The 27,883-nt window shown below is 51.0% G+C and overlaps 2 protein-coding genes across 7 annotated transcripts; both read left to right on the forward strand.

Annotated features, from left to right (window-relative positions):
- The first annotated feature begins 2,671 nt into the window (after positions 1–2,671).
- Positions 2,672–5,367, forward strand: Nxt1 (nuclear transport factor 2-like export factor 1). 4 transcript variants are annotated; one of them, XM_005380964.2, is made up of 3 exons: positions 2,672–2,901; positions 3,523–3,653; positions 4,615–5,367. In XM_005380964.2, the coding sequence occupies exon 3, from the start codon at positions 4,675–4,677 to the stop codon at positions 5,095–5,097; it is 423 nt and encodes a 140-aa protein (XP_005381021.1). In that variant the 5' UTR covers positions 2,672–2,901; positions 3,523–3,653; positions 4,615–4,674; the 3' UTR covers positions 5,098–5,367. The 4 variants fall into 4 exon arrangements, with proteins under 4 accessions (XP_005381021.1, XP_013367828.1, XP_005381020.1 ...); XM_005380963.2 differs by lacking the exon at positions 2,672–2,901 and adding an exon at positions 2,908–3,062; XM_005380961.2 differs by lacking the exon at positions 2,672–2,901 and adding an exon at positions 3,163–3,373.
- Positions 5,368–16,831: 11,464 nt separating this feature from the next.
- Gzf1 (GDNF-inducible zinc finger protein 1) lies at positions 16,832–26,918 on the forward strand. Of its 3 annotated transcripts, XM_005380965.2 has the most exons (7): positions 16,832–16,909; positions 17,229–17,653; positions 19,809–21,254; positions 22,188–22,282; positions 23,754–23,921; positions 24,510–24,667; positions 24,925–26,918. In XM_005380965.2, exons 3-7 carry the CDS (start codon positions 19,828–19,830, stop codon positions 25,270–25,272), a joined length of 2,196 nt encoding a protein of 731 aa, XP_005381022.1. In that variant the 5' UTR covers positions 16,832–16,909; positions 17,229–17,653; positions 19,809–19,827; the 3' UTR covers positions 25,273–26,918. The 3 variants fall into 3 exon arrangements, with proteins under 3 accessions (XP_005381022.1, XP_013367827.1, XP_005381023.1); XM_013512373.1 differs by lacking the exon at positions 16,832–16,909 and having other exon boundaries at positions 17,247–17,653; positions 24,971–26,918; XM_005380966.2 differs by lacking the exons at positions 16,832–16,909; positions 17,229–17,653 and adding an exon at positions 17,673–18,402.
- The last annotated feature ends 965 nt before the right edge of the window (positions 26,919–27,883 follow it).

The raw sequence follows: 27,883 nt of genomic DNA on the forward strand, positions 1-27,883 counted from the left end.
GAGGCAGAAGCCAGCCACCCTGCTAATGCTCCAGCCATATTAGCCACGCTGCAGATAACCAAGGTTATGCCTAATTTGCAACACTGGCTCTTAAGACTGCAAACTCCAGGATGAGGGCTGACTTGGTTCCCAAGAGTCACCAGGGCTGGACCTCTTCTCACCTTTCTTGTCTGCCTCCTCATTGTGGGGGGCCCTAGGCATAGCAAGTAGCTGCTGTAGCACTATCCACACAGCCCAGGTAGAGAGACAGCAAGGATCCTTTCCTGGAATCCCCTAGCGAGCACCTTCTCTGGGCTCAGTGGTCCTAACTGTGCTTCCCACCTCCCCTGGCTTGCCTCATGCATCTCCTTGCCAGTGGTATGTCACTTGGAGCCAGGGGTACCTCAGCCTCTGAAGTAAGAACTGTCCTCCAAACCCTTGCTAAAGCAACCCCATCCTGTAATGGGCCCTGCCAGGTGCTGAAGCTGTAAGGTCAACAACCACACTTGGGTTAAACTGCACCAGGAGTGTAAAGGCAATTTTAAAACTTAAAGCTGGACACCAGATTCAAGGATGGGCAGAACAAAGCAGCCTGTTCTCATAATTAGAAAATAACAAAACTCAAGTAGCCTTGGCATTCCAGGGCCACCTGCAACTTGTAAGATAAATGTAACTCAGCCAAACAGTGCCTCTCATTATGTTACCTTGTTTCAAGGATTTATCACCTGGAGATGGACCAGCTGGATCTAAGACAATGATTGATTCTTCCTGCTCAGCCCAGCCCTTGACTTCTCTGCTGTATGATAAGAGAGACTCCCAATTAACTTGTTCAAAATAAAACTGCCTGACAATATATGATCAAATGTATGTAACCAGTTATAGAATACCCTGTTACCTGCCTTTTGTACTTTCTTCTAACAACCTATATAAGGGACTGTAAAACCTCAAGACAGGGCTGATGTTTGGAACTGAGATTCCCATCAGCCTGATAGCATAATACAAGTGTGTGCCTTCCAAAGTTCCTTCCTGCCATGTCTCCCATCTAGTCCGTTCCTGCTTCCACAACAGCAGAGAGGGGTGGAGCACACTGATAAGGATAGGCTCGGCTCAGAGGGGAGCACACGCTTCTCCCAAGGGTCCTTCTTGCTTTGGATCCTGCTTTGCTGTTTTAATTGGCACCCTAAGAAAACAGTGGCCTAGCACAGGAGGGATGATGGGTGGCACTTCGGCCCACATGTCACCCACGGCTCTGTAAGCAAGAATGAATTCAGCTACTCGCCAAGTTGGACTCCTCGGTATTTTCTGGACTGTCGGAGCCCCAGTGCAGAGGCAGACATTTCTTTCTTTTAGGTTCCACCAGGAAATTCACATAATAGCTCCCCGAACTCAGGGACTACAGAGGAAGTAGAAACCAAGGCTGCTTATAAAAAGAGGGCAGCTGTTGGGAAGGCTCCTCTCTGCTGGATGGGGAAGAGCAAGGATTAGACCCAGGCCTCTGTGTCTAAGCAGCACCACAGGTACATCTAGGATGCTGGAGACAGAACCCTGAAAGGTTCCGGCCTCCCGGGTTAGAGGCCTGGGTTCTCACCGTTCTGAGCGCTGGATAAAGTTCTCACAACCTGCACTTCTGGGCTCCAAAGCCTGGTTGTTTAATTTCTGTCTCTCCACCTCTTCATCCATAAAATCTGAACAGCAATCAGTCCCGAGCCCTTAGGAATGAAGAGGGGGTAGAACACGTGTGCGAAGAGCAGCAGCTATACATACACCTGCCTACCCGGTCAGCACTGAATCAGTCCCGCTTCCATGTCCTGCCCTGGGCAGCGGTATGGGTGCTGTACAGTGAACTCCCCGCACTGTCCAGGGCGATTGTATAGTAAAACCACTCTCTTGACTACTGCCGCCAAGACGCCCATCCAGCCTCGAGCTGAGTGTTTTAATAACACTGTTGCCTCCCTGCCGGAAGCCGGTGGCCCATACTGAGCAGCCCCTTCCCTTGGTCCCCAAAGAATCCCGCCAGAGGACGACGGCGGCGGGAGCCCCGGGACGCCCGGATGGGACAGGTTCAGTTGCTCCGTTCCCACCGGTACATGAAGCTGGGGTTGTGTCCTGAACAGGTTTTTGTTGTTTTAATTTGCACTTTACATTTTACAAGACCCAGTAGCGAATAGTTCTGTTCTGTGGCGCCTGCAGTTCTTAACACTCAGTAAAATGCAGCTTTGGTTCCAGATGTGCCTGGGCGCGATTGCCAGCAGAAGGATCGCGACCGCCGGGTGGTGCTGGCGGCCCGGGCCGCCTCTCCCCGGACCGCGAGGTCCTCTGCCCGGCGCCTTTGAACTTCAACTCCACGTGGCTCACGCCGAGAAGGCAAGCAGAGGGGATAAGGCTCGGAGGAGACCCCGGAGACCTCAGCAGAGCCCCCGGACCCAGGAGAGCAGAGGGCGTGGTAGAAGCTATCGGGACAACTCTAGGGAACTACACAAGCAGGGCCCTCCAGTCCCGCGGCCCAAGACACTGACCCGGAGTAGAGCCACTCCCATTTCCAGGGGTGGGGCCTGAGACGCCTAACCCAATCACGAATCCCTACCAATAAAAACTCCATTCCGGATATGCCGGGGTCTTCTGGGAAGGCGCTTCCCAGGAAGGCGCCTCTCTAGAAGCCACGGCCCTCGGCGCGCCGTCCCATTGGCTGAGCTAGCTGTCCATCACGAGGGAACGGGACTAGGCGGGGCGAGTCGCACGCGGGAACCGGGAGCGTGCGGGCGCCTTCTCCGCCCCCAACCGGCGGCCGGGGCGGGGCCTCTGGAAGGAACGGCTAGCAGGTGGCGGCCCGTCCGCACTCCGCCGACGCGAGCGGCGGAGGAGCGGGGCGCCTGGAGGGGGAGCTTCGGGGCAGCCTTTAGGAGACAGGCGGGAGCGGCGCAGGTAAGGATCGCGGAGGCCGGCCGCCCACGCGCGGAGCGGGAGCGAGGCGATTCCCGCCCGAGGTGGAGGCGCGCTCAGTGCGGCGACCCACGAAGCCGAGGGCAGGAGAGTTCCGCGCCCGGGCCCCTACTTTGTTCTGGTCGCGGCCGCATCTCCTTGAGGTAGCTGGGCCGCGTCCCTAGCCTGGGAGGGCGGGGAGCCGGGCTTGCGGGGGTGGGGCGGAGGGCGTGCCCTGGAGGGGCGGGGCGGGATGGGATGGGATGGGATGGGATGGGAAGGGATGCTGGCGGGGAAGGGGACCCGCTCCAGGTACCAGGACCGGACGGGGAGGATCGTGGCGGGACGAGCGCTCCGGGGCTGTGTTCTTGCCGACTTGCTTCCAAGTGCAGGGGTGCAGAAGCAAACGAAAAGACAACATAGCCCTGGCAGAATTTTCAAGGCCCGTCCCTTTATGGCAGCGCTGAGGGAGCGGGTGCGTGCGTGCGTGTGTGTGTTTCCCTCCCGGTGCAGCACGGCCCTTGTCCCCGTGGCACTAGCTGTGTAGAGCACCTAGCAGCTAACAGCTCAGAGCTGCACAGGGAGAGCAGCGTATTAACTTGGCTCTTGACTGCTCCTTTCTAGGGCCTGCTTTCTCCCAGCTCTTTGCCTTAAAGAGTTCCCTGATTTTATGCCAGGCGCACATCTGTAATCACAGCACACGGGAGGCTGAGGCAGGAAGACGGCAGGAGTTCAAGGCCAGCCTGGACTACATCGTAAGACCACCACCCCCACCCCCGCCGCGCCAAAAAAAAAAAAAACCAAACGTACAAAAAAAAAATGGAAAGTTCCCCTTTCCATCCTGGGTTACCTGGTGAGTTTAAGGCCAGCCTGAGCTACATAGCAAGGCCCTACCTCGAAAACAAAAAAAAAAAAGGTATCTGCCCTCCCCAACCCTCATTAAGCAAACTGAAGCTTCCTAACATTAAGGCCACACTCTGAAGCTAAAGGTAGCTTTTACCTGTTTCATAAGCTGATGTTTTAAAAAGTGAGGGCTTTGAAATGAAAATGTTATTCACAATTTAGGTTTCTAAACGTAAACATGCCCACTTTGTCCACTGTTTCAGTAACTTTTTCTACTGTGGTTCCCCCTCCCCCAATATTTTAATTATGAAAAAAGAACCATTCGGTTTCATCCATTACAGAAAGCCCAGATGTCTATATTTCTTGGTGCTTTCAGGATGTTTCTTTTAAAGAAATGGCGCATTTCTGCTGCACAGGCCATAGTTTTACTTCTTTGACTTGTGACTGGAACTGTGGCCCTCCTCCCACATTTGCACTCTTGCTCTGTTGAAAACCTGCCTGTCTTCACCTCACTCCCAGCCATGTAGGTGAGCTCAGGTCATCTTTCCCAGAGTTCCTGGCCAAGGTGTGCACACTGTCTCTGCTTGTCCTTTACTGGGCCAGTGGCCACTTCTCCCTTCAGCCCCATCTGCTGTCTTTCCTAGAGTGAGCAGCTCCCTGTTCTCTGGGGCAGTGGCGCCTGCTCCAAGTGGCCGGGTAGGAGGGACCTTCAGTGCTCAGATGTGCTTTGCATAATAAAATGGGATTGCAAAGATTCAGGGAGAGCATACAGGTGTCACCCCCCTGCAGCATGCAGCCGTCCACAGTGGGATGCACTAACCAGGCAGGAGGAATGGTGGCATTCATGCGAGTTCTCGCCCTTCCTGCCTACAGCCCCTGGCTCCCCAGGTCTGAGGCTGATCCATAGGAGAGGCCTCCTTTCATTCGGCCGGGATGGCATCTGTGGACTTCAAGACCTACGTGGACCAGGCCTGCAGAGCAGCTGAGGAGTTCGTCAATGTCTACTACACCACCATGGACAAGCGGCGGCGCCTGCTGTCCCGCCTCTATATGGGCACTGCCACCTTGGTGTGGAACGGAAACGCTGTTTCGGGACAGGAGTCCTTGAGTGAGTTCTTTGAAATGCTGCCCTCCAGCGAGTTCCAGATCAATGTGGTTGACTGCCAGCCTGTCCACGATGAGGCCACACCGAGCCAGACCACGGTCCTGGTTGTCATCTGTGGGTCAGTGAAGTTTGAGGGCAACAAACAGCGGGACTTCAACCAGAACTTCATCCTCACTGCCCAGGCTTCCCCCAACAACACAGTGTGGAAGATTGCGAGTGACTGTTTCCGGTTCCACGACTGGGCCAGCTAGTCGGTGAGGAAGACCCGTAACTGCGGCGCCAGCTCTGGAGAGCACCATCTCAGCTCTGAGATGTGAGGACACGCTCCTTTCTGTTATTGCCACAATGCACTGTGCTGAGGCCAAACTCACTCCTTGTGTTCATTCACATCCCAGGAGCCCTTTCCCTGCGTATACACTTGTCATAGTTGCCTTTTAAAAGTAATAAGCTTTTCTATTTTTCTATTTGCCCAGTAGAAACCTGATTCTGGAAATTCAGAAAATAAAAAGTCATCAGTACAAGTTGTTTCTCTCCCTGTGTCTGCTGTGCTCTCCTAGGCCTTGAGCAAGAGGAGAGTTGAAGGCAGAGGCACCTGCAGGAGAGTGGGGTCCTGGACTGCACGTGCGCACGCACACACACACCAGCACTGTGTGCACACAGGTGACCCGGAGGCGGGGATCACAGGCCACGTGCACTAGGTCCCTGTGCATCACTCCAGACCAGTGCACCGGTATCTCCAGGCCAGGGCTGGCCATCCGGATGCCTGCATCCTTTTCCCTTACCAGAGTCACTGAGCAGGGGCCTGGCTTCCACCTTCGCATCTGAGCTCAGAGTTGAATGATGAGAGCGGACAAACTACAGAGTTAGCTATTAATTACTTATAGAGGAATAGCTGCCTTAAACTCCCAGACTCCTGCTTTAGGGAATACCAGGTCAGGGCGCCAGAACTACTGACAGAGCCACCCTGATTGCAGAAAATTGGAGACGGGGCCATCACTCCCTGACCATTGAGTGACATCTGTGGTGAGTGCTGGGCTTGGGATGGGGTCATCAACACTGCAAAGGGAACATACTGGAGAACAGAGACTCCTGGTGAGTAGTGGCCCAGATGGCAGGGTCCTTCTGACCCCTCTTGCCCTCAAGCACGGAATCCAGCAGCCTCATGCTTAGGGGGATGAGGGACCCCTTAAAAGGTGACTTCAGCTCAGCTGGCAGCTAGTTTGCCTCAGCTCAGGACAGTTTGGCCACGCCCAAGAGGTAGAGTCCTTGAGCTAGGAGGAGCCTGGGTGTTTGGTGACTGGGGGCTCACATCCCCTGGGATTGCTTTGTGAGAATAGACTCTCAAGCATCGTCATGGGCTATGTATCCTGAATAGAGCACTTTTTTTTTTAACAGCACTGACCTTAAGAGGAAGCACGTGCTTTGGGTGACTGGTGCATTGACGGTGGTGGCTCTGCTGAGGCCCCCAGGCACCAGAGCTGGCTTCCTGCTCTGCTGGGAGACAAGGTAGCTGAGGAGTTATCAGCCTTGCTGATGTTTCATCCACCGCTGACCAACACAAACATGGTGGGAAGATCACACTGCCCCTTGTTTGGGCCGCTCTGAGCGTGTAGCTCACACTGCTTGATGTTCACACAATGACTGAAGACACATTCTACAACATGCCTCTGTCATTAAGCTGTACATGACCGTGGCTTTGAAGCCAAGGAGTAGTCAGACAAGTTGCACGGGCTTGTGCCTAACCAGCCAAGAAAAGTGGTTCAGCTGAGACTGGTGAAAGCCAGGAAGTAGAAGGAACGCCAGGCCCAAGCCACAGTGCAGGCTGGTGTGGGGTTGTCTTGAGACCTGGAACTACAAATGAACATAGCCCACAGGAGCCAGGACATGGAGGGCCAGGGAGAAGAGTGCCCAGCACGTACTGTGGAGGGAGGTGCTGGGCAGAGGCCCCTGCCTCTAGGAACCCAGAGCTTCACAACACACACACACATACACACCCCTACCCGGTGCTTGGATCCTAGCGGCTGGAGAAGCCTTGACAGCAGGCTCCTTCAAAGCCCTCTGTTGAGGACCGCAAATTCACAGTGGATATTTTTGCATACTTGCCTAAGGGATAAATGGAGGTTTGGGATTATCACCCTTTCAGATTTCCCATTAACTCTTTAGGGATGGGCCATCCTCTCCCAGCCACTAAAACTAAACTAAGACCACAGAGATTAAAAAACATTCCAGGGCAAGCTCCTTCTTAGCATGGGGTCATCTCCAAACTCCAGGCATCCCAGGATTATCCCTTGGGTTACCACTGAGTCATGGACCTCTGAGTCTTCCGCCTGCTAGTTCCCCCATCATTGTATATACCCAATAAATAGTGGCTGGTTTAGAGTGTCTTTGTCTCTGCCTATCCTGAGGCACTGACCTTCCAGCCCTCCTTCATGTATTACTAAATTTGTCCCTGTTTCTTATTTCATCCTTTTGCTGTACTCTTCTGTCTTGGTTACTTTTCTCTCCTTGCTCAGAGAAAATACCCGACAGCGCCCAACATTAAGGAAAGAAAGGTTTATTTAGCTCACAGTTTGTGGAGGTTTCAGTCTGTAATCAGCTGGCTCCAAGGCAGGGTGGCTTGGCTAAGGGGCAACCGTTCAAGGCAGAAGACAGCAAAAGGAACAAGAACACAAAGGGGTCAGAGCAAGCCTCTTTTCCTCCCTTATATTATAAGCAGGCTACCAGCCCCTAGGACAGGTGTAGCACTCACACCATCTCCCTGCCCTCTTGTACAGGATGTTTACAAAGTGAAGACCCTGCCCCTTGCTGAGTCACTTCTAAACTTCCCAATTCGACATACTGTATCAACCATTACATCCTCATACAGGTAGTTGAGGATCATGGCCAGGTCCCAGTAGCGCTCCATGCTGGGTTCCATGAGCATGTCCCAATCAGGAGCATGCTGCTGGCCACCTGCCACCCCGCAGACCTCCACAGGGGCAGGGTGTCCCCTCTCCATCTAGCTCAGTGTGGTCCCCTGTTGGATTAATAATATATCAGTTATTGTGGACTGATCAGGTCCACAATCTCCCAAATGAATGTATGGTGAAGGCTAAATAAAAAGAGGCAAATGGAATGATTTCAGGGCTCCAGGAGGATCAAAGCCCTCTTACAGAATTTGAGATTCTCTCAGGGCTAAAACCAAGACCTTCTCTGGGTGGCCCATATTTATTTGGTTGTCAGAAGAAGGGAGGGGAATACTCAAGAAGGATAGAATTACTCAAGGACTTCTCCAAGTAAGGTATTAAATTAATCCATAATAAGGGTTAAATTAATCCAACCAGGGGTGAAATGGCTGAGGCTATAGTCATTATGTAGTTGAGATCAGATCCAGGTGTCCTTGGCTGTGATCTTGTTTTATCCTTTGAGGCTTTCCAGCTTCATCCGTCATTACAGGTTCTAGTAGGGATTAGTGACTCACAGAGGTTCATTTACTATGAGTCCATTACCCACTTCCAGACAAATGACGTGGGCTTTGGACAGATTCACAAGTAAACATAAAAAAGCCAATTGGTTAATTTAAGTCCTGCTCTGGGCTGCATCATGGCAGTCTCCATCAGTCCCAGCCACCTAGGAAGGCAAGGTGAGGAGGATCCCAGCCAGGCTTACACACTGGCCCTTCCTGCAGCTCTGGACACTGAACTAAGCACCCTGTGGGCAAAAGGCGCCACCCTCCCATCCTGTCCCTGGCTGCCTATACTGGAGCAGGGAGGACAAGGGCAAGAAGATGGGAAGGTGCCAGCAGGGGTGGGAGGGGACCTGAGCAAAGCAGGACGGGCAAGGCTTGGGACATGGCTGGACCCCAGGACTCCGCCCACCTCCACTTTCCCAAGGTTTCAGAGCAGCAGGAGTCTTCCCTTCTCCGCTCCCTGCCTGCATCCCAGCAGCATATCTTTGCACTTCAAGCTGTGGATGATCCCAAAGCCTGACGGGCTGAAGGAAGGGAGGCTGGTTCACAAATCTGCCTTACGAAATTAACAGTTAAAAGCTGCAGAAGCAAGAAAACATGTAAGTCTTCACCTAGATTCACCTTTGATGAAATTATCCTAAATCAGTTTTAATATTTCACTGGCCCAAGAACGGCCATAAACACCCATGCTGTCCACTGTGATCCAACTTGCAAGTGGATGGTGAGAGAAGGGGAAGGTGTGCTGTGTTCTCAGCACCTGCTGCCTTGCTCACTCCCACTTCTGGTCCCTCTGCGCAGCACAGCAAGGTCTGTGGGTTCTGTGGCGTGGGTCTGGTGAGGCACAGCTAGTGGAGCAGGGCAGGCAGGGAAAGCAGAGGGAAAGTGGGCTGATGTGCAGGAGAAGGAGGAGGCCCAGGAAGGCAGGGGTGTGGCAGAGACAACAGACACATTGAGCTGTCTCCATTACCGCTGAGATAGGACAGCTAGACCCCTGCGCAGTCCCACGCCACTACATGTTAAGGCTGCTGGTGGTGTTAAGCCTTGGTTTGGTTTCCTTGAGACAGGGTCTCTGTTGCACAGACTGGTCTCCAATTCCTGGGCTCAAGTGGTCCTCCTGCCTCAGCCTCCTGAGCAGCTGGGACTACCAGTGTGCACCACTGTGCTCATGATGCTGCTAGTATTACAGCAGAGCCTTCTGGGGCTTTGCTGGAGCAGAAAACCCAGCACTGCCCTTGGATTCTCATCCTGCAGACCCCTGAGCCCTACAGGCACAATTCCTTCAGAGAGCTGGATAGGTCATCTGCATTGTGCAATTCACTCGTGCAGACTTATTCATGACGTCTCCTTAATTTTGTAATGATTGTGCCCCTTCCTGGTATTAGTAACATTTGTCTTCTTCTTACAGATTTACCAGTTTTACTAACATTTTTGGATTTTTTCTGAGAACAGGGTCTTTCTTGTTAAGTAGTTCAGACTGGCCTTGAACTCACTACATAGCCCAGGCTGGCCTTGAATTTGTGGCAATCCTCTTGTCTCAGCCTTCCGAGTGCTGGGTGCCACCGTGCCCAGAAGAATCAGCTTTTTTATTGATTTTTTTTCTCTACTGCTTTTGTTTTCAATTTAGTTGGTTTGTACTTTTTGTGGCTTCCTCCTTTCTGCTTGTTTTAGCTTTGTCTTTTATAATTTTCTTAAGTTAGAAGCTTAGATTATGAACTTGAACTCTTCTCATAATATGATCTCTGTTGGTCCAGTCAAATCACATGGTGATCAGGGTCAACAGATGAGGAGATACAGGCCACATACAGGTAGGCTGAGCTGACACAGGAGCAAAGGGCATGGAGACCTGGGGTGAAGAATGGAGGCCTGATCACTCTTCCCAGAGTTCAACCCCCAGCTGCAATCTAACTCGACTGTAAGCAGCCCTAGCGTCATCCTCCAAATCAATTAATTCCGTGCAAACTAAGCTCATAGTCTCATGATGTCCAAGAATGAAATCTCAAGCCAAAAGGAGGAAGTTAGGAAGTATCCACTGGAAATAGAAGAAGGGCTCCTGGAGTCTGAATATCCAGGAGGGGATTCCGAATGGAAGTCCAAATTATGTTCTTCCTCCTGTTCTTCCTTGAATGGGCAGAGCACCAGAAAAGGCTCATTTCAAAGAAACCAAGCTCAGACAAATCAGCTATTTTGTATTCTGATGTTTTTCAGAGTCTAATCCAAAGGTGACGAGGAAGGATCACTAATTTAGCATACTCCTTGGAATCTTTTATCTGGTCACTAACTTAGCATACTCCTTAGAACCTTTTATCCCAGGAGAGGTCCTTCTTGCTAAACTTTTATCTTTTTTGTCCTTGTGTTTTCCCTTATCTCTTTTTTTTTGTTTTTGCCCTGTCTGTGTGTATTTTTAATAACGAAACTATCACAACCTGACAGCAAGTTTCTTGTCTCTGAGCAGGAGGAAGAGGCTGGTAGGAGCTGAATTTGGAGTTCATAGCCTAGGAGTTTTGGGGATCAGGGTAGATGGTGCCTGGGCCCACCTTAAACTCCAGCCCTGCTCCCCTGTCACCCTGCACAGTGAAGGCCCAGCCTTTCCTCTGTAAATAGCAAATGGAACCCCAGCTGGCTCTGTCCTTTGGGACAGGGCTAAGGGGCACTGCTCTCCACTGTGCCAGAGCCCCTCCGGAACCACCTGAGCTTGCACACCTGCTCTGTGCCTGAGGTTTCCACTCTGTTCACCTCATCTCAGGTCACTGTCTCAGGTTTGGGGGGGGGCGACAGGCTGGGTATGGGGGTGACGGTGGAGGGAAGCGTGTGCCAGAGATGTCTGCTACACATGGCAGAGTCAGTCAGCACCTGGCAAATTCCAGGTGGATGTGGGCCCAGCACACAGCACTAAACAGCTGAGAGGAAAAGGAACCTGATCCCTGGTGGCTTCAGTACACTTAGGACTCGTGCAACCCAAGCCTGTGGACTGCAACCCCCCTTCTCACAGGCCAGACAGTTGGCTAGGCCTCTGTGCAGCCTGTAAACAAAGGTGTCCATCTCACAGCACTGACCACTTTTCATTATCATAGAGGCAAGGGACCTGAGCATTCCTTGGTTCAGCATGTTGCCAGGTTCCAAGAAAGGAGTTCAGCTGGGGAACACGGATTGCTGAAAGTTCTTCGGAGAGCATGTGACATTTAACAGCCATGTACTTGGCCCTGGTGGGTCCATTTCCACATACAGTTAGCTCTCCATAAATTGCATACCTGTGTATTCAACTAACTGCAAATAGAAAATATTTTAAAAATGCATCTGTACTGAACATGTGCAATTTTTTCTTCATTCCCTAACCCTAAACAATACAACATAACTATTTGCAAAGGGATTTACATTTACTGAGTATTATATATAATCTAGGGGTGATTCACAGTATATAAGAGGATGTGCATAGGTTGTATGCCATTCTACATTTGACATAAAGGACTTGACCATCTGTGGTTTGGAGTACACAGAAAGGGTCCTGAACCAATTCCCTTCTGACCCTGAGGGGGGACCTGATACACGTGAGAAACCCGCCTAGCTATTAGTCTCATAGGGCTAAAAAAATCCCAAGGGAACTGAGAGTTTTAAAAAAATGCCAGTGTCTTCAAGGCTACAGAGTGAAGATAAGAACTACACCAGGAGGTGGGAGGATGGAAGCCGCTCAGCGTTCATACTCTGCAGAGATGCCAAGAAACAAGAGTAGAGAAAACAAGACCATTAAAATCAAACCCACGGAGGCTGGGGAGTGATCCGCCCTGCTCCAAAACCCAATTAGGAATTTCCCAGAGGGAAGGGGCAAATTCCAGGTAGCAAGGATAACCACAGACTTAGAAAAGTCTCTAAAGTAAACTGTAATTACCTTCATTAGCATAGTAAAAATCATACCCCAAGGTGAAGACTTAATTAAGCACTGAGACATTCACTTGAAGGGCCTTGACAAAAAAGAGCTCCAGCACAACTGAAACTCTATCTCCATGTGTGATGGCTTCAAGGCCCTTCCCACCCCACAGGTACCATAAAATCTGTACACCTTTGCCCTTACTTTGGATCAGCCTGGGGGGTCTTGCACCCCTCAGATTTCTCCCTTGTGCTCAAGCGAAAGAGAAAGCACCTTTTCTGTGCCAAGGGCTTCTGTCTGAGCCTGAGGGAAAGCACAAGAACCCACCGAGTTGGTAACACACACACCATTCACACAATGCTGGTGACAGCGTTCTTTGTGATGGGAAAAGAGTGCCCTAAATGTCCCCAATAAGCGACTCTACCCTAATTATGTTGCTACGGGAGGCATTATGCAGTTTTAAAAACAAAAGGGTAGGGGGCTGGGGATTTAGCTCAACGGCACAGCGCCTGCCTGGCAAGCACAAGGTCGTGAGTTTGATTTCCGGTACCGGAAGACAAACAAAAAAAAAACAAAGGGTAGAACTTTATGTGATATGAATATGGAACAATCAGATTCATTGGTTGTCAGAAACATAAAACTCATTCTTTGAAGGATACTTACATTACAGGCACCATGACATCCCAAGAACCGCTCAAGAGTTTTGCACTATTTCTAACCTCATTTTGCAAATGAGGAAACTGATTTGAGAGTTCAAAAAGTGACACTCCAATATGTAACTGTGTGCATGGACTTTCTGGAAGCACTGGCCAAAAATCAAGATGGCCGTCTCTAGAACCTGGCTTCTACGCTTTTAATGTGAAGCTAAGGCATTGGTTGTTGGGTATCTTAATTTTGTATTTTTAATGGCATGCACGTCTTCTGCTTTACATTAAAATCTCTAACTCAAATAATAAGAAATGTATTTCGACATTCCGGTTGCAGGAATCTGCTAGAGAACAGCCAAGCTGAGCTACGAACAGAGACGTCTCCAGGTAGACCTTTCATGGAAACATCGGGCTCTCATGAAAACATATTCATCTTAAAATTTTAAAAATAATCAACTAAGCGTGTGAGAGATGGTTTATCTTCAAAGCGGTGGTACTTCCATCAAATTTAAGGCAGATAAAGACGTGCGAGGCAGATAAAGACGAACTCAAAATGACCATCTGCCGCTCGCCGCTGAAGCCTAATCCCGGCTCGTGGAGGGCCCAGGCCTAAACTGCGGCTTTTGAACCTGGGGCTGCGCCGCGGGAAACTGCCAGTTCGCGCTCGCCCCGCCGTGCCCGCCCACTCCTGCTGCCGCGGGTGGGGCCGCCCAGCAGCCCAGGACGCCAGGGAACAGGCGGTGCCTCCCAAGGGGCATAGCCCGTGAGCCCACACCTGGTCTCGGACCACCCCTCCGCGCCGAGGTTGGACGTCATCGCTCCACGACCGCCTAGGGCCAATCAGAAGACATTAGCTGTCCTCTGGGAAGAAGGTAGGCTCTACGTGACGTAAAACGCCAGCTCCGCCCCTTCTCCAAGGACCAGGGAGCGGGGCCGGGGTGGGCGTGTCCTGCCTGCGGGTCGCCAGTAGCGTGAGGGCGGAGGGGCTGAGAGGGCGGGGCCAGGAGCCGGGGGGCCGCGGTGGGCGGGGTTACGTGGTTCCATGAGAGTTTGCTAAATTTTCTTTCCCTTCTGTTTCTGCAGTCTTATTTTTAAACCAGAAACTATGTAAAATAGTGTAGCTGTCTTTACTTAGTACGAGGTGGGCATTTCCCTGCCGTTAGACTTTGTAACATCTTACTTTATATCCCGCTCCGTCTTTTTTTTTTCTCAGTTTCCTCTGGGACTTTCTCTTCTGGTCAAGGCCCATCGCCTTAGTGTGGCAGGGTCTGTCCGGGCGCTGCGGAAGTTCTCTGGCTGTGCACAGTGACCCCTGGACCTGCCGAAACCCGTCACCGCCACGCTGCCTTCTTACGCATGCGCAGCAGAGGTTCTGCATTCGCTTGGGGCCTGGAACCTAGTCCAGTTCCACTGTGTGCCTCCGGGCGGACTGTACAGCTCCACTGTTATGCTGCTTCCTTACAGTGATGTTCTGCGGCTGTCTGCGGCCTTTGAGGCTTGCACATCCTTGGGGATGGGCTCCTTCCCAGGCCATCCCAGGTTTGGGACAGTGGTAGAGACTTCTCAGGCATAGTTGGATGTCCTTGGAAATTGCCTACTCTGGTGTCTTCAGTGCTGGAGCGGGAGAGATCATGTACAAAGTTTGTTTTGTCAATTTTTAGACACACACTCCCTGCATGTTTAACACATCCATATGCAGAGCTGAGAAGAGATCGTTTTGCTTTCAGGTACCTGTTGGGCATGTGTAGGCCCGGGTGAAAACTTAAGGTTCATGGTGTTTAAGTCCCTGCTTGACCCAGGAGAAAACACAAGTCCTGCTTTTCATGGGCAGCAGGTGAGGGCCAGGAACTGCCTCTTACCATCCCCCTAGCCATCCCTGGCTGTGTCACTGTTGTACAGTGCTGTGTGCACCTACTCGAAGGATGTCCCTGTTTGCTCTTTATGTAGAGCCCCCATTTAGTTTTGAGACCCTGAGGTTTTCCTAACCCTCAACAACAGTCTGAGCTTGATAAGGGCCTGGATCTTTTCTGCACACTTAGAGAACATCTTATTCTTTCAAGCTAAGTTTGAAACCACAAGCTTGTGGCCATTTTAGCTATAATTAATGGTTAAGGAAGCAAGGAAAAATCTCATCTTCTTTGTTTTCAGGTGTGTTGGGGACCAGATTATGTAAGGGTTAAACTGCTGACGATAAGGGACCTCTGGCCACGTTGGAAAACCTCATGTTTACAGTCTCTGAAGACAAGATAAAGCTACAGCTGTGGGCTGCTGACACTCCCTATTCCAGAGCAATAAAACTGCCAACTTTAGTGATCAAACAGTTGTCTTAATTGGTGAGATTTACTGCCTTTGTTCTACTTCTGAAGACTCTGCCCATTTCTTCGAGCTTTTGCCTCCAATGTGCTCTCCTCTTCCTTCACCCCTCAAATCTGTGGAAACCCAACAAATACTATGGGTGATCCAGAAAGTCTTGTCTTACCTCCTGACAATGCTGACCTTCCTGAACTCCCCAAAGCATATTACATTGTCTCTTTTATTTAAGCCTTCACTGTAACTCATTTTAGGAGATTGGGGGCTAGGCCACATCCCCAATACAGGTAGCCCCCAACTGCCTGGCCCAAGACTGCTAAAGACTCGCTTTAGCCTAACATTATGATTGCATCAGAAGGACTTCAGGGTGGGGAGGAAGGGCCTGCAGGACTCATATACTATGTTGCCCACACATACTGTGTCACACATGAGGGGCCTGGGCCCCCTCCCCAGGCTCAGGGTATTATAAACAGCTAAGTTAGGCAGAGGTATTATAGGTAGTCAGACAGGGCTAGGCCCTCAAAAAAGTCCATGCAGAAGATGAGAACCCATTAAAACTACAGATGGGAGCACATCTATTGGAGGACAGGCCTCAAGATAAAGATGGAATGACCAGGCTTACATGCCTCCCCAAGGGATAAGCAATATACTATAATTGGTATCATCTGGTCCAATAAAGTCTAGCTAGACACCAGTCAGTCACCCAGCTGGGCGACCAGGACCTCCTGACACATCTCTTTCAAAAAATGTTCTTTCCATGTACACTTGCTATGTGACCTGCTTCCCCATTTGATCAACATCACCTAAGCGACTACACTTGTACTCTTATTGGTTGATCATAGTTTTGTCCCACATTGTGCCCACCTCCTGCTTTTGAGCTATAAAACTTCTTTTGAGAAGTGGGCTCATTTTTTTTTTTTTTAATTTTTTTTGTTTTTCTTTTTTTTCTGGTACTGGGAATTGAACTCACTACCTTGCACTTGCCAAGTAGGCGCTGTGCCGCTGAGCTAAATCCCCAGCCCCAGAAGTGGGCTCATTGGCAGCCCACTTACGGCCCCTCTCGCTTCTCATTAAATATTTCTTACTCTTAACCTGTTTTTCCTTAGAATTAATCCTTCAACTTTAGGGAACATGAATTCGGCATATCAGACATTTAACACGTTGGGATTTATATTTCTTCCCCTATATCATTTGCGGGTCAAATAACATTTCTGTATCAAGGGGAGGAGGCCCTTTTAAATCTCACACCTGGTGTCACATCTGGGGGAGGGGTGTGTCTCATGCCCCACCGCTTTGCTGGAAGGCGCAGCTACCAGGATCCTGCTGTGATGTAAACTCTTGGCGTCAGCAGTGAATTAAAGAGGCAGACTTTAAAATAAAAAGATTTATTTGGAAATAAGACGGGAAAAGGAAGGTAGACAGCTACTCTGGGAGAGTAGGGGCATCAGAAGGGAATACCTGTGGATTTTCTCCTCGACCCCTTTTTACTTAGGACTAGTAATTTCTCTCATCCCCCTTGTGGGCACCTAGAAGTTATCACCATCTGACTGGCTCTCCGGCTGCCTTTGATCCTAACCTGAGCACCTTTATCTACATTCTTTCTGGCCTTTGATACATTTCCGCCCTTTTGTGGTGGATGGGAGGAGATACAGAAAGCTAACTTAGAGCCTGGCATATAGCCCAGCGGCAGAAGGCGTGCTCTGCAAGGGCAAAGTCCTGAGTTAGAGCCCTGGAACCCGCCCCCACCCCCAAAAAAGCTAATGACCAAGCAAAGGAGACGTGTGTATTTGGTGCAGGTATAGTGATACTAAACTAAGAATATACATATAAATACATATATATAGGGGTTTGTCTTTTATATACTACATAAGAGTCCTCAGGTGGCTACCTCTTATCTCCTTTGCATTTAATCAGAGGTAGGTGAGCGGGCGGTTTTCCCTGGTCTTCCAAGTTTCCAGCTTCCTTCGTTGTTAACTTTTGGATAAATTCCCATGGTAACTGCGCTACCTGGCGCCTTTTTCTAATTGTTCTAACTGCGGTCTACCTGTAGAGACAGAAGCTGCCCCCAGTAGGATTTCCCACTGATTTTTAATAAAGTCTATCTTTTCCCTGCAGAGCGTCTGCCCGGTGGAACGGGTGTCTGGCGGCTCTGTCTGCGACCGGGCTGTAGTCGCCCGCGGGAAGGAACGCCAGGACAGCGAACGCCAGGGGCAGCTTGAGCCCCCATAGCTCCTCTCCAAGACCCCGCGCCAACCTTGCTGCCTCCTGCGCAGGCGCGAGCTGTGTCTGGGGCGCTGGCGAAATCCTACGCACCGCCCAGCGCACGTTGGCTCACGTAGCCCCGCCCGAGCGTCGCCGCTGCCGGATGTGAGCCCGCAGTTTCGACCCCGGGCGCGAAGGGCGGGGCTTTCCGGGGGCGGGAGCCGCTTCAGCAAATCATCGGCGCCATAGCTGGGCCCGTCCCCCACGGCTGCTCCGTCCTGCCCCGCCCCACCGGCGGCTGTTCGGGGCCTGGTCCAGTGGCGGCAGGCCGGCTTGAGGTGAGTCCTCTTGGGTTCAGTGCGTGGCTCGCTGCTGGTGCTGAGTGCGGACTCGGCGAGGCAAGATGTACAACTGGATCCCGAACCCGGACACCGCGCTGGGCAGGGGTCCTGAGGAGCGGGAGCCTGGCCCCGTGAGCTGAGGACAGCCCGCAGAGCAGGGTCCCCTGGGGAAGGCCTGGCCCCCGACTTGGGGACACCGCAGAGAGCAGGGTCCCCAGGGGAAGGCCTGGCACCGTGAGCTGGGGACGCCAGGCAGGGCAGGGTCCCGGGAAGGGAGGGACTGGATCTGAGAGAGAGACACTGCTGCTTGTCCCGGGAGGCGCCAGCACGGAGTGAGTTGCAGTGGGAGGTGCTGTCCCCAGGTTGACGGCCATCACCGGCGCCCCTTAGCGCAGAGCAAACTGGGAAGGCGAACTGAGAGCCCGCCTGGCCTGTGAGGACTCACTCCGCTGGAGGGCCAGCCTGGAGGATTCCGAGCTGGCCACACAGACGTCAGATAGGATCTGCGATCTATTGTCTCCTGGCCAGGGCTGGGGTCACTGGTGGCCCAGCCTCCCCTTAGGCCTTGTTGCTATCTCAAGCTTCGGATACCACGTACTGCCTCTACATGTGGGGGCTGTGCAAGCAGCACCCTTAACGGGAAGAAGGGTGGGACTGGCTCTTCAGACAGTGACAGGAGTTCAGTGCTTAACGTGTGGGAACCTCAGGTGACATCCAAGATCTGGGGGAAGGAGGCTGGCAGGAAGGTGAGTGCTCTGGAGGGTGCAAATGTCGACCCAGTGGCCTTGGAAGAGAAAGATGGGCTCAGGAGCAGAAGGTGGGTGAACCCCAAGGAGACAGCACAACTGGAAGAATCCTTGGAAACCTTGGAAGGAGCAAAGGTGGGGTGGGTGCTGGGCACCCAGGGCCAGGAGCCCCAGCACAATGTGAGGCATGGGGGGGCCCTGAGAATTTCCAGGGGCTCCAGTCCCCACCCACACTTACTGTTCCCATGTTAGTTCCATATCTGTGGAATGGGATCACAGCAAATGGCACCCCAGTTGTTTGTGGAGAGCTCTAAGCACCTGATACATTGTGCCCACTGATGACACTCTCACCTGTGCGCCTGTCACCCAAGGAAGTCCAGGCTTGGATGTTAAGTTACTGGCTCTAGTAGCACAGTGCTAATAGCTGTGGATTCACAAAACTTCCACAGAGTACCTGTGATTCAGGTTACAGTGATACATTGGTTTGTGCACTTAATTTGTTCCCCGATTTTGGAAAAGGTCACTTTTGTGTTTGTGCAGGAAAGATGGCCCTGGTCGTGTTCTTCACCTGATGTGGAGTTTGCAGACAAAAACAAGATTTTGGAAAATGCTTCTGTTTAGTTGTTCACAAACAAAAAGCATTTGTGAACTGAGGTACCACTGCACAAGGTGTTCAGGGTGTTGTAACAGGGACAGGATTGTGGACTGCTTTTCAGGAAGTATTCCTTGTGGAAAGCTGTGCTTTATTTAGTTGGTTGTTTTTAGCTGCAGAAATGATTTCCTAAAGTCCACATAATGGCAGTTGTGTATCTTATTTGAATTATCAGGTTTCCTGATCATTGAACTAGGCATGATTGCTGCCATAAATTCTATTATAGGTATGGGTGTACCTGTGAGCAAAAGACAAATGACCCTGATAAGCAAATTGCTTTGCTGTGTTTTGTCAGTCATAACTTTAGTCATTTATGTTTATCAATGGGGAAAATCTTGCCAAGAATGTTTTCATGCAAATGTGAGACAGGGGAATGTTATTTGCGTCTTCACATAAGACAAGCGACTCTGTCAGTGTGCTCACATCCTCCCAGGAGCTTCAGTAACCCTCCTAATTTCTTATCCCTTTGCCTTGGTTATGCATGCCTGATACAATTCGTTGGTTGGGGTTTTTTGGTACCAGGAATCCAACTCGACCTTGTGCTTGCCAGGCAGGCACTTGGGCTGCTGAGCTATATCCCCAGCCTGCCTGATGGAATTCTTTTTTTTTTTTGTTTTTTTTTTTTGTTGTTGTTGTTTTCTGGTACCAGGAATCGAACTCATGACCTTACACTTGCCAGGCAGGCGCTGTGCTACTGAGTTAAATCCCCAGCGCCCCCCCCCGCCTGATGTAATTCTTACTTTTGTTTTCAAAGCTGTTTGAAAAGAAGAAAGATGGAAAGTGGCACAGTTCTGCTGGAATCCAAATCCTCCCCACTTCACCTGCTTCGGGAAATGCACAGGCTCCGCCTGCTCGGCCACCTGTGTGACGTCACCATCAGCGTTGAGTACCAGGGCGTCCGAGAAGACTTCATGGCTCACAAAGCGGTGTTGGCGGCCACCAGCAAGTTCTTTAAGGACATGTTCCTAAACGAGAAGAGTGTGGACGGGACCAGGACTAATGTGTACTTACACGAGGTGCAGGTAGCTGACTTTGCCTCGTTTCTTGAGTTTGTCTATACCACCAAGGTCCAGGTGGAAGAAGACAGGGTGGAACGGATGCTGGAGATGGCAGAAAAGCTCAAGTGTTTGGACCTGTCCGAAACTTGTTTCCAGTTAAAGAAGCAGATGTTAGAGTCGGTCCTTTTAGAATTGCAGAATTTTTCGGAGTCTCAGAAGGCCGAGGCCGGCAGTGGCCCCCCAGCCAGTGCTGCTGTGGACTCCAGGGCAGGTTCAGCCAGGGACAGTGCCCATTGCAACGGTCTTGTGGGCTCCTCAGATCACTCTGGGGACAGGATCAGCAACAGCTTGTCATCAGATATACCACCGAGGAAGCCCAAGGAGAAGCTAGACAGGAAAAGAGATGTGGCCAAACCTCCCTACCCTAAAATCAGAAGAGCAAGTGGAAGGCTGGCTGGGAGAAAGGTGTTTGTAGAAATCCCTAAAAAGAAGTACACAAGACGACTCCGAGAGCAGCAGAAGAGTGCGGAGGACGTGGTGGGGGCGGATTGCGAGTGTCCCCGGGAGCAGCCCGCCAGCAGTGTGGCTGCAGAGACTGAGGCTGCCGGAGAGACAAAGCTGGATGCGGAGATGGCACCCGCAGAGATGGTGCCGGCTGCAGCCGGAAGCCAGGACTGCGCCGAGGAGCCCGAGGGAGTGCTGCAGAGGGCGAGGGCAGCGGAGCCTGGGAAGGAGGCTGAGGGTGAAGGCGATGGCAATGGTGACGAGAGCAGGAAGAAAAGCAACTTGAAGTGCACGCTCTGCGACAAGGCCTTCCTATACGAGAAGAGCTTCCTGAAGCACGTCCAGCAGCACCATGGCGTGGCCACCGAGGTGGTGTACCGCTGCGACACCTGCGGCCAGACCTTCGCCAACCGCTGCAACCTCCGAAGCCACCAGCTGCTCGTGCACAGCAGCGAGCGCCACTTCCCCTGCGAGCTGTGTGGGAAGAAGTTCAAGCGCCAGAAGGACGTGCGCCGGCATGTGCTGCACGTGCACGAGGGCGGTGGCGCCCGCCACCGCTGCGCCGAGTGCGGCAAGGGCCTGAGCTCCAAGACAGCGCTGCGCCTGCACGCGCGCACCCACACGGGGGACCGGCCGCATGGCTGCCCCGACTGCGGCGCGCGCTTCTCGCAGCCCTCGGCGCTCAAGACTCACATGAGGTGCAGTGTGAGGGCGGGGAGGTGTGGGCAGGCAGCGTGCTGGGTTTGGGTGGCCAGTGTTGGGCAGTGGCTTGGGGACAGTGTGCTTTCTTTTCGGAGGAGGTGTTGAGGCCCTGGGAGATGGCAGCCTCACCCTCTCAGAGCCTGGGGGCAGGAGACCCACTGACCTCAGCTGCCCAGGGCTTGTGCTGCAGGTCTGGAGCAGCAGAGCGATCCCGGCCCTGTTCCGGCTGTGTTCCCAGGAAGAGCTGGGAGCAGTGTTAGTGAAATGACATCTGCTGGCTCTGTTTGGAAGGTGCAGCCGGGTCAGTCCGGAATGAGGACTGTTTTTTTATGAATTTTTGAGCTGTAGTGGGTAGTAATCTATTTCCAAGTAAGTTTCCATCCAGTTCCCAGCAAATTCCCAACAAGCACTTAAGTTCCCTATGCTGCCCCAGGGCCAGCTCCACTCCCAGTGCTGAAGCTTGGCCGGCTGCTGCAGCTTGAGGCTTCGTGCAAAGCGCTTGCACTTGCAGTTTAAACAGGTTCCCCAGTGTCCAGAGCAGCTTCTTTTTAGACCAGGCATGTGAGGAAATGAGGGGAAAGGCTTGACCATGTGGTATTTTGTCAGCAACTGTCGCCAGGGTGTTGTCACTGATCATTCTAAAAGAGGAAGGGTCACAATTACTAGCTGGCGCTTGGGCACAGTCCCTGCATAGGCCCAATTACATAAGCTAAGCACAGTAGGTGAGGTGGTGTGGTCCCTGCTTTGTGGACTCACAGGGTACCGTGCCCACCTCCTGGCCTTGCCTGGAAGCTCTGGGCACTGGGATGGAAACACAGCTCTCAATCCGTCCCTCAGAGTTGATGGTTTTGGCAGGATAGAGTGGACATTGTATTGCAGAGTGAGTTTTGAAACCCACCCTGAGTCACCTCTGGATGTTGTGCTTTCAGAATTCATACAGGGGAAAAGCCTTTTGTCTGTGATGAGTGTGGGGCGAGATTCACTCAGAACCACATGCTGATTTACCACAAAAGGGTCCACACAGGTAAATACCACGCTGCGGTGACTCACTCTTTCCTAGCTGTGGAGGGAAACTGCTGGCTTTGCCAGGAGGTGCAGGCTGAAGGCATCCTAGCTTTCTGATCCAGTGAACAAAGATGAATAAAAATTCCCGTAGCCTACAGTGCTGGGGTCTTGGTAGAATCCTGGCCTCCAGGTCTCCATGTCCAGAGGTGCAAAACAGGTCCCAGGGACTGAGCCTATTTCCAAGAATCTATCCTTATAGAAATGGTTGAAAATATGACAAAAGCAGTGTGCTATTAGCTGGCTCCTTCTGTTTTTAATAACAGACTGGAAACTACCTGTCTAAGCCGCAAGAAGTGGTTCAGTCAGCTCCCTGAGGTAGATGTGGGCCCTGGCTCATGACATGGTCATTCAGAGTAAGGGCTCTGCGCAACATGAAAACGGCTGTGCTTGGAGGTTGAGTTGAAAAAGCTTAGTTAAACCCACAGTTAATCCCAACTGTATGGAAGACCAGAAGAAGACCAACTGCTATATGATCCCTTGTTGTATAAGGTGGTGGGATCATCTCCTATTTCCCAAAATCTTTGCAGTGTAATTTGAGCATATGAGGGAGAATATTTAACTTGGCTTTATTCTGGTTCAGCAGTGTCTGTGAGCTACACAGAAATATACACAATCTAACTGTGTATGCTGTGGTTGTGGTACAGTTCCTTGTATTTTTTACTTCTAAACACTGTTATAAAGGTGTCAAGTTCAAATGCAGACAAGGTGGATATGTGCATTTAATGTGAACCATACTGTAGGGGAGCAGCACAAGGGTCCCATGGGGATGAGGCACTATTAGGTCACACGAACAATCACATCAGAATCAGTATTTGATGATATTTGATGTATTAAGGTTTTGGGAAAGCCAGCATTTTAATTTTGCTGTTTGTGAAATCCGGGCACTCGTGTTAACTAGATGAGTCCAAGCTGTGAGAAAAAAGACTGAAACTACTAAAAGTGAGATGTTAAACTCTTGAGGTGCGCTCCAGTCTGGAGACTAGGGCTGCTACTCTAGAACTAGCTGCATATAGTATGGCAGTGTCGTCTAGTAAGTACAATATATATCTACTGCGAACTTTCTCTCCTTTTAAGCATGTCCTTTATTCTGATAAAGACTAACAGAAGTGCTTTTTAAAAAATAATTTAACAATCCAAACAAGTGAAACTGTTTCTTTGTTTGGAGTAAGTAGATTTCTAAAATGTAAGCTGGCTGAATGATAACTTGGTTTCTAGTCTAATGGAATGTTTCTTGGATTTCCAAGGAGGCTCTACATCAACTTTCAGCAAGTAGCAAGCATCCTGTGTTTTAATTAATGTTTGATGATAGTTTTAATTAGGAAGTCTAACATGGCGCCCACCAAGGGGTTTTTAAGAGTGTGGACCTACTCTTCCCACCTGCTTTTAATGCTTAAGTATTGTTTCTAATTTTCTTTCATCTTTTCATGTAGGTGAAAAGCCTTTTATGTGTGAAACATGTGGCAAGAGTTTTGCTTCTAAGGAATACTTAAAGCACCACAATAGAATCCACACTGGCTCCAAACCCTATAAGTGTGAAATGTGTTTTAGGACTTTTGCACAGCGGAACTCACTCTACCAGCACGTGAAAGTCCACACAGGTATGGCTGCAGTGCCTCAGGGAGGTTGTTCAAGGTGGCAAGAGATGTGGCCCCAAGGTTTTCAGGGGCCTAGTTTACTAGGAAACTTTTTGGAAGCTTTAACCCCCCAAAGTGGCCAAACTCTGATGTTATAATGGCATTTTCGGGGGGGCTTTTCTGACCCTGAGAAACTAAAAAGCAGAACACGTGTGCATGCAGGGGCCAACCTTGTCCCTTTGCAGAAATGAGAGATGGGGTGTGGATATCAGTATAGATGTGCACAGCCCATACTCAGATTATACACAAGGGTAGTGGCCTACGTGTTCATAAACACACACACGCACACACAGTTACCAGGAACTTGCAGTTCTCTGTTACTGTGGAAAGACTATGTCATTCTCTACAGATGGAATACCAGCTTCAGGCAGATTCTGGCCCACTTTAGGTGTAGACATAAAGTCTGTGACTCAGACAGATTGGTCCCTCAAGCTGTTGGACTTAGGCTTATGTAAGCACTGAGGATTTCCAGGGCTTGAGGACAGTGTATTCAGCAGTAAACACAGCAGGCAAAGAGGTTGCTCTCCCACTCACTTCCTTCTCTTGGCCTAGGGGAGCGGCCCTACTGTTGCGACCAGTGCGGGAAGCAGTTCACCCAGCTCAACGCTCTCCAACGCCACCGTCGCATCCACACGGGGGAGAAGCCGTTTATGTGTAACGCGTGTGGACGGACATTCACCGACAAGTCCACCCTCCGTCGGCACACCTCAGTAAACAGCGGGCGGCTGGGGAAACACACTGGGCTGGAGGTGGGGCCACTCGGGCAAAGTCCACTTTGGACAATTATAGCAGTGGCACTGGTGCTGGGCAGATGTTTCACAGCTGTTGGTGACAGGGGGCTTCAGTGCAGCAGCAGCAGCAGAACTGATGCTGGAGATGATTGTTTTAAAAGCTGCCCTTGTTAGGAATGTCTCAATTGGGGAATTACAGAGGCGTGTGTGGTGACCCTGTGCTGTTTGTTTTGTAGATCCACGATAAGAATACTCCATGGAAGTCTTTCCTTGTTATTGTAGATGGCTCACCCAAGAACGATGAAGAGCACAAGACAGAGCAGCCTGATGAAGAGTACATGCCCCCCAAACTTCCAGAGAAGTTGCTGTCCTTTGCCGAAAACGGCCACTTTGACAGCCTGGCTGTGCCGGGCTCTGCACCTGCTGAGCAAGAGAACAGTGCCCCACACACAGCGTGCAAGGTGGACGCCTCTGTGGTGTCCCAGGACACTCTGCTTGCTACCGCCATGGGTGAGCTCGGCGAGCTGACCCCACAGACAGACTCGATGCCCACACAGCTTCACTCTCTGAGTAGCATCGAATGAGTGGTCTGCTGGTGACAGCCCTGCTCCACGATGCACCAGCAGCTGAGAAGTCTCTCACTGTCCATGTGCAAGGTGTGGGCTGGGGTGGCTTTCTGCCGATGGTCCTGACCGTGCACGTTTTCATCACACCACTTACAGATGTTTCCCTCTGGCGCCCTGACTTGCATGATCTGTGCTCCCTGAGCCCTGGTGCAGGCCGTGTGCACTGCCCGATTCTCCTGAAGCTTGGCCCACTCTTGTCCATCGCACAGAACGCGGCACTGCCCAGCTCCCGAGTGCTCTTCAGAGTCTTCCTGGTCCCGCCCTGCCTTATACTCCATGTGCTTTAAAGTGTTTTCTGCCAAGCCAAAATACAGCCAGGACTGTAATTTCAGCTGCTGCTTCCTTGTTGAGCTGAAGCAGTCAGACCTGTGGGAACCCTGACAGGGGCCTGAAGCAAAGGATTACTGCATTCATTCCTCCCCGCCTCCTACTTGCAGACCCTAAAACAGGAATGACAAATTGAACTCTGTCAGAAGCCAGCATGTTGCATAGCACACATGCAGCTGAGGAGTTTAAGAAACCTACTTGGGAAATGACATATGGCTGTTTAGTTTCATTGCTAAAAAGAGGCTTAGGTGAAAGCTGTCCTACCAAAGAGTCTAGTGAGACAGTGTAGTACTTTACACAGGCATGACACATGCAGCAAGGGGCTTTAGGTCACTTGAACGTCATTTTATTGACATGTAGTAAAATGAGGGGTGATAAGGGCAAGTCTCACAATGTGAAGACGTCATGCTTTTGCTAGGTTTTTCTCAATTGATTTGTCATTCCAGAAACCCCCACCGCCTCCTTTGCAAGCTGAGAGTTTGCAGCCAGGTAGGAGTCCCCACAGATTTGCTCCCTTAGGAGCAGCAAGAGCCTAGAAGGGCCTCGGACCGTGCCTTACCAAGCAGCTGGACAGAGCCAGTAAGATGGGCTTCAGTGCTCCTCTGGCTGACTCCTGCTAGACTAAGTCACTGCTCAGAAACAGTGGAAAGGATTCTGCTGTCACCGCTGCTCCAGGCACCTGGGTGTGTGGCTGTGTTTGTGAAAGGCTTTGATCCAAATGTAACCCTAAGCGTATTAATTTCAGAGGAGTGACTTCAAGGGAGAGTTCTGTTCCCCAGTTGATTTTTTCCCCTGCATCCTTAATTTATTAAACATGCTGTGCACACACCAGTCCTCCCGGAGGAAGGTGCCTCACCCCTGCACTGAGGTAGGCACTGGGCTGGAAACAGGAGGTTCCTTCCTTCTGCAGCACTCACTGTATGACTCCTTAGTGGGTCTGAGGACTGGGAAAGCCTGTGGCCCTCGGTGCTGGAGACATTTCACACTGCACTTGACAGTCACCCTGAACTACTTCATTCAGTTGTGACCGTGTCATTGTGTCCCAGCTGTGTTTACAGAACAAAACTTTTGTGTGACTGCACACAGCCCTTCCAGTCTGAAGAGGAGACTGCCCAGCTGATGGATTATTTTATGGGATAAAGTCAGCTTGATGGAAAGGAATTCAAACAATAGAGTATTTTGTTACCTGCTGGAAGAATTTCTGTCTTGAATTTGTTTCTTTAGAAGTTCTGCACAAAATTGTTTAATGTGTTAATAAATGTCTGCTTTTTGAAGTAGGCCTGCAGTTAAAAGTTTATTGACAGGATTATAACTTAGTGTCTGTAGAAATAAGATTCTTAATGATCAAGTGTTAACTCCCTAATCATATACATAATGACGCTTTTTAAATCAGGAACTGCAGAGCCACCTAACTGGACTCTGAAAGCATGGGATGGGGGATGGGCCCTGCTGTGCAGGAGCTGGCAGGGTTTGGGCACCAGGGCACTCCTGCGTGTCCCCTCAGTGTGACTAAGGAGATGACTTCCACTGTCTTCGCTTCTGTCCCCTTCCCAGCAGGGTACAGCTGTACCTGAAAGCAAGGTACCCACAGCTACAGAAGCCTCACTGTGGGGGACTGGGTGGGTCCCTTGATTCTCCCAAGGCAAATACAGGTGAAAGCACCGCTACACTGATATGTCTGTGCCAAGCAGGTGATGAGGATAAAGCTTGAGTGGTGGCACATAGCTCCCAAGGTATCAGAAGTCATGAAGGTGATCTGGTGTCACTGCAGACATTTTGTGTGAAACAGCTCGAATTTCAAAGGGCTCTGAAGCCTTTGGTTTCACTAAGTTTGCTGTACGGCTGGAAAGAATGGGCCAGGAAGTAGGGCAGACCCCAGGAGACTGCCCTCTGTGGTGATTATCTGGGCAAATCTGCCATGCAGTGTGAGTGGGGTCTAACCCGCACGATGTCACACCTTGTCACATCAAGGACTTGCACATTTCTGAAACAAAATGGGTGCTTGTGCACTGTGCCAATTCTATGTCCTCCTGGACCAGAAGCAGCAACATTATTGCAGCTGGGGGAGGGCACTCATACCAAGGCCTTCATGCACAGGCAGCTGGACAGGCGCAGACAGAGCTGACCAGCCACAACCAGGTCAGCAGGTCACACAGCGGGTCTCCGGCTGCCCAGAAGCTGTTCTTTGGTGGTCTGCACAGCCTCTTCCCAAGGCAGCACAACCAGGCTGACTTTTAGGAAA

The sequence above is a fragment of the Chinchilla lanigera genome, unplaced genomic scaffold, assembly GCF_000276665.1.
Source record: "Chinchilla lanigera isolate Chin_1 unplaced genomic scaffold, ChiLan1.0 scaffold00014, whole genome shotgun sequence".
Taxonomy (NCBI): domain Eukaryota; kingdom Metazoa; phylum Chordata; class Mammalia; order Rodentia; family Chinchillidae; genus Chinchilla; species Chinchilla lanigera.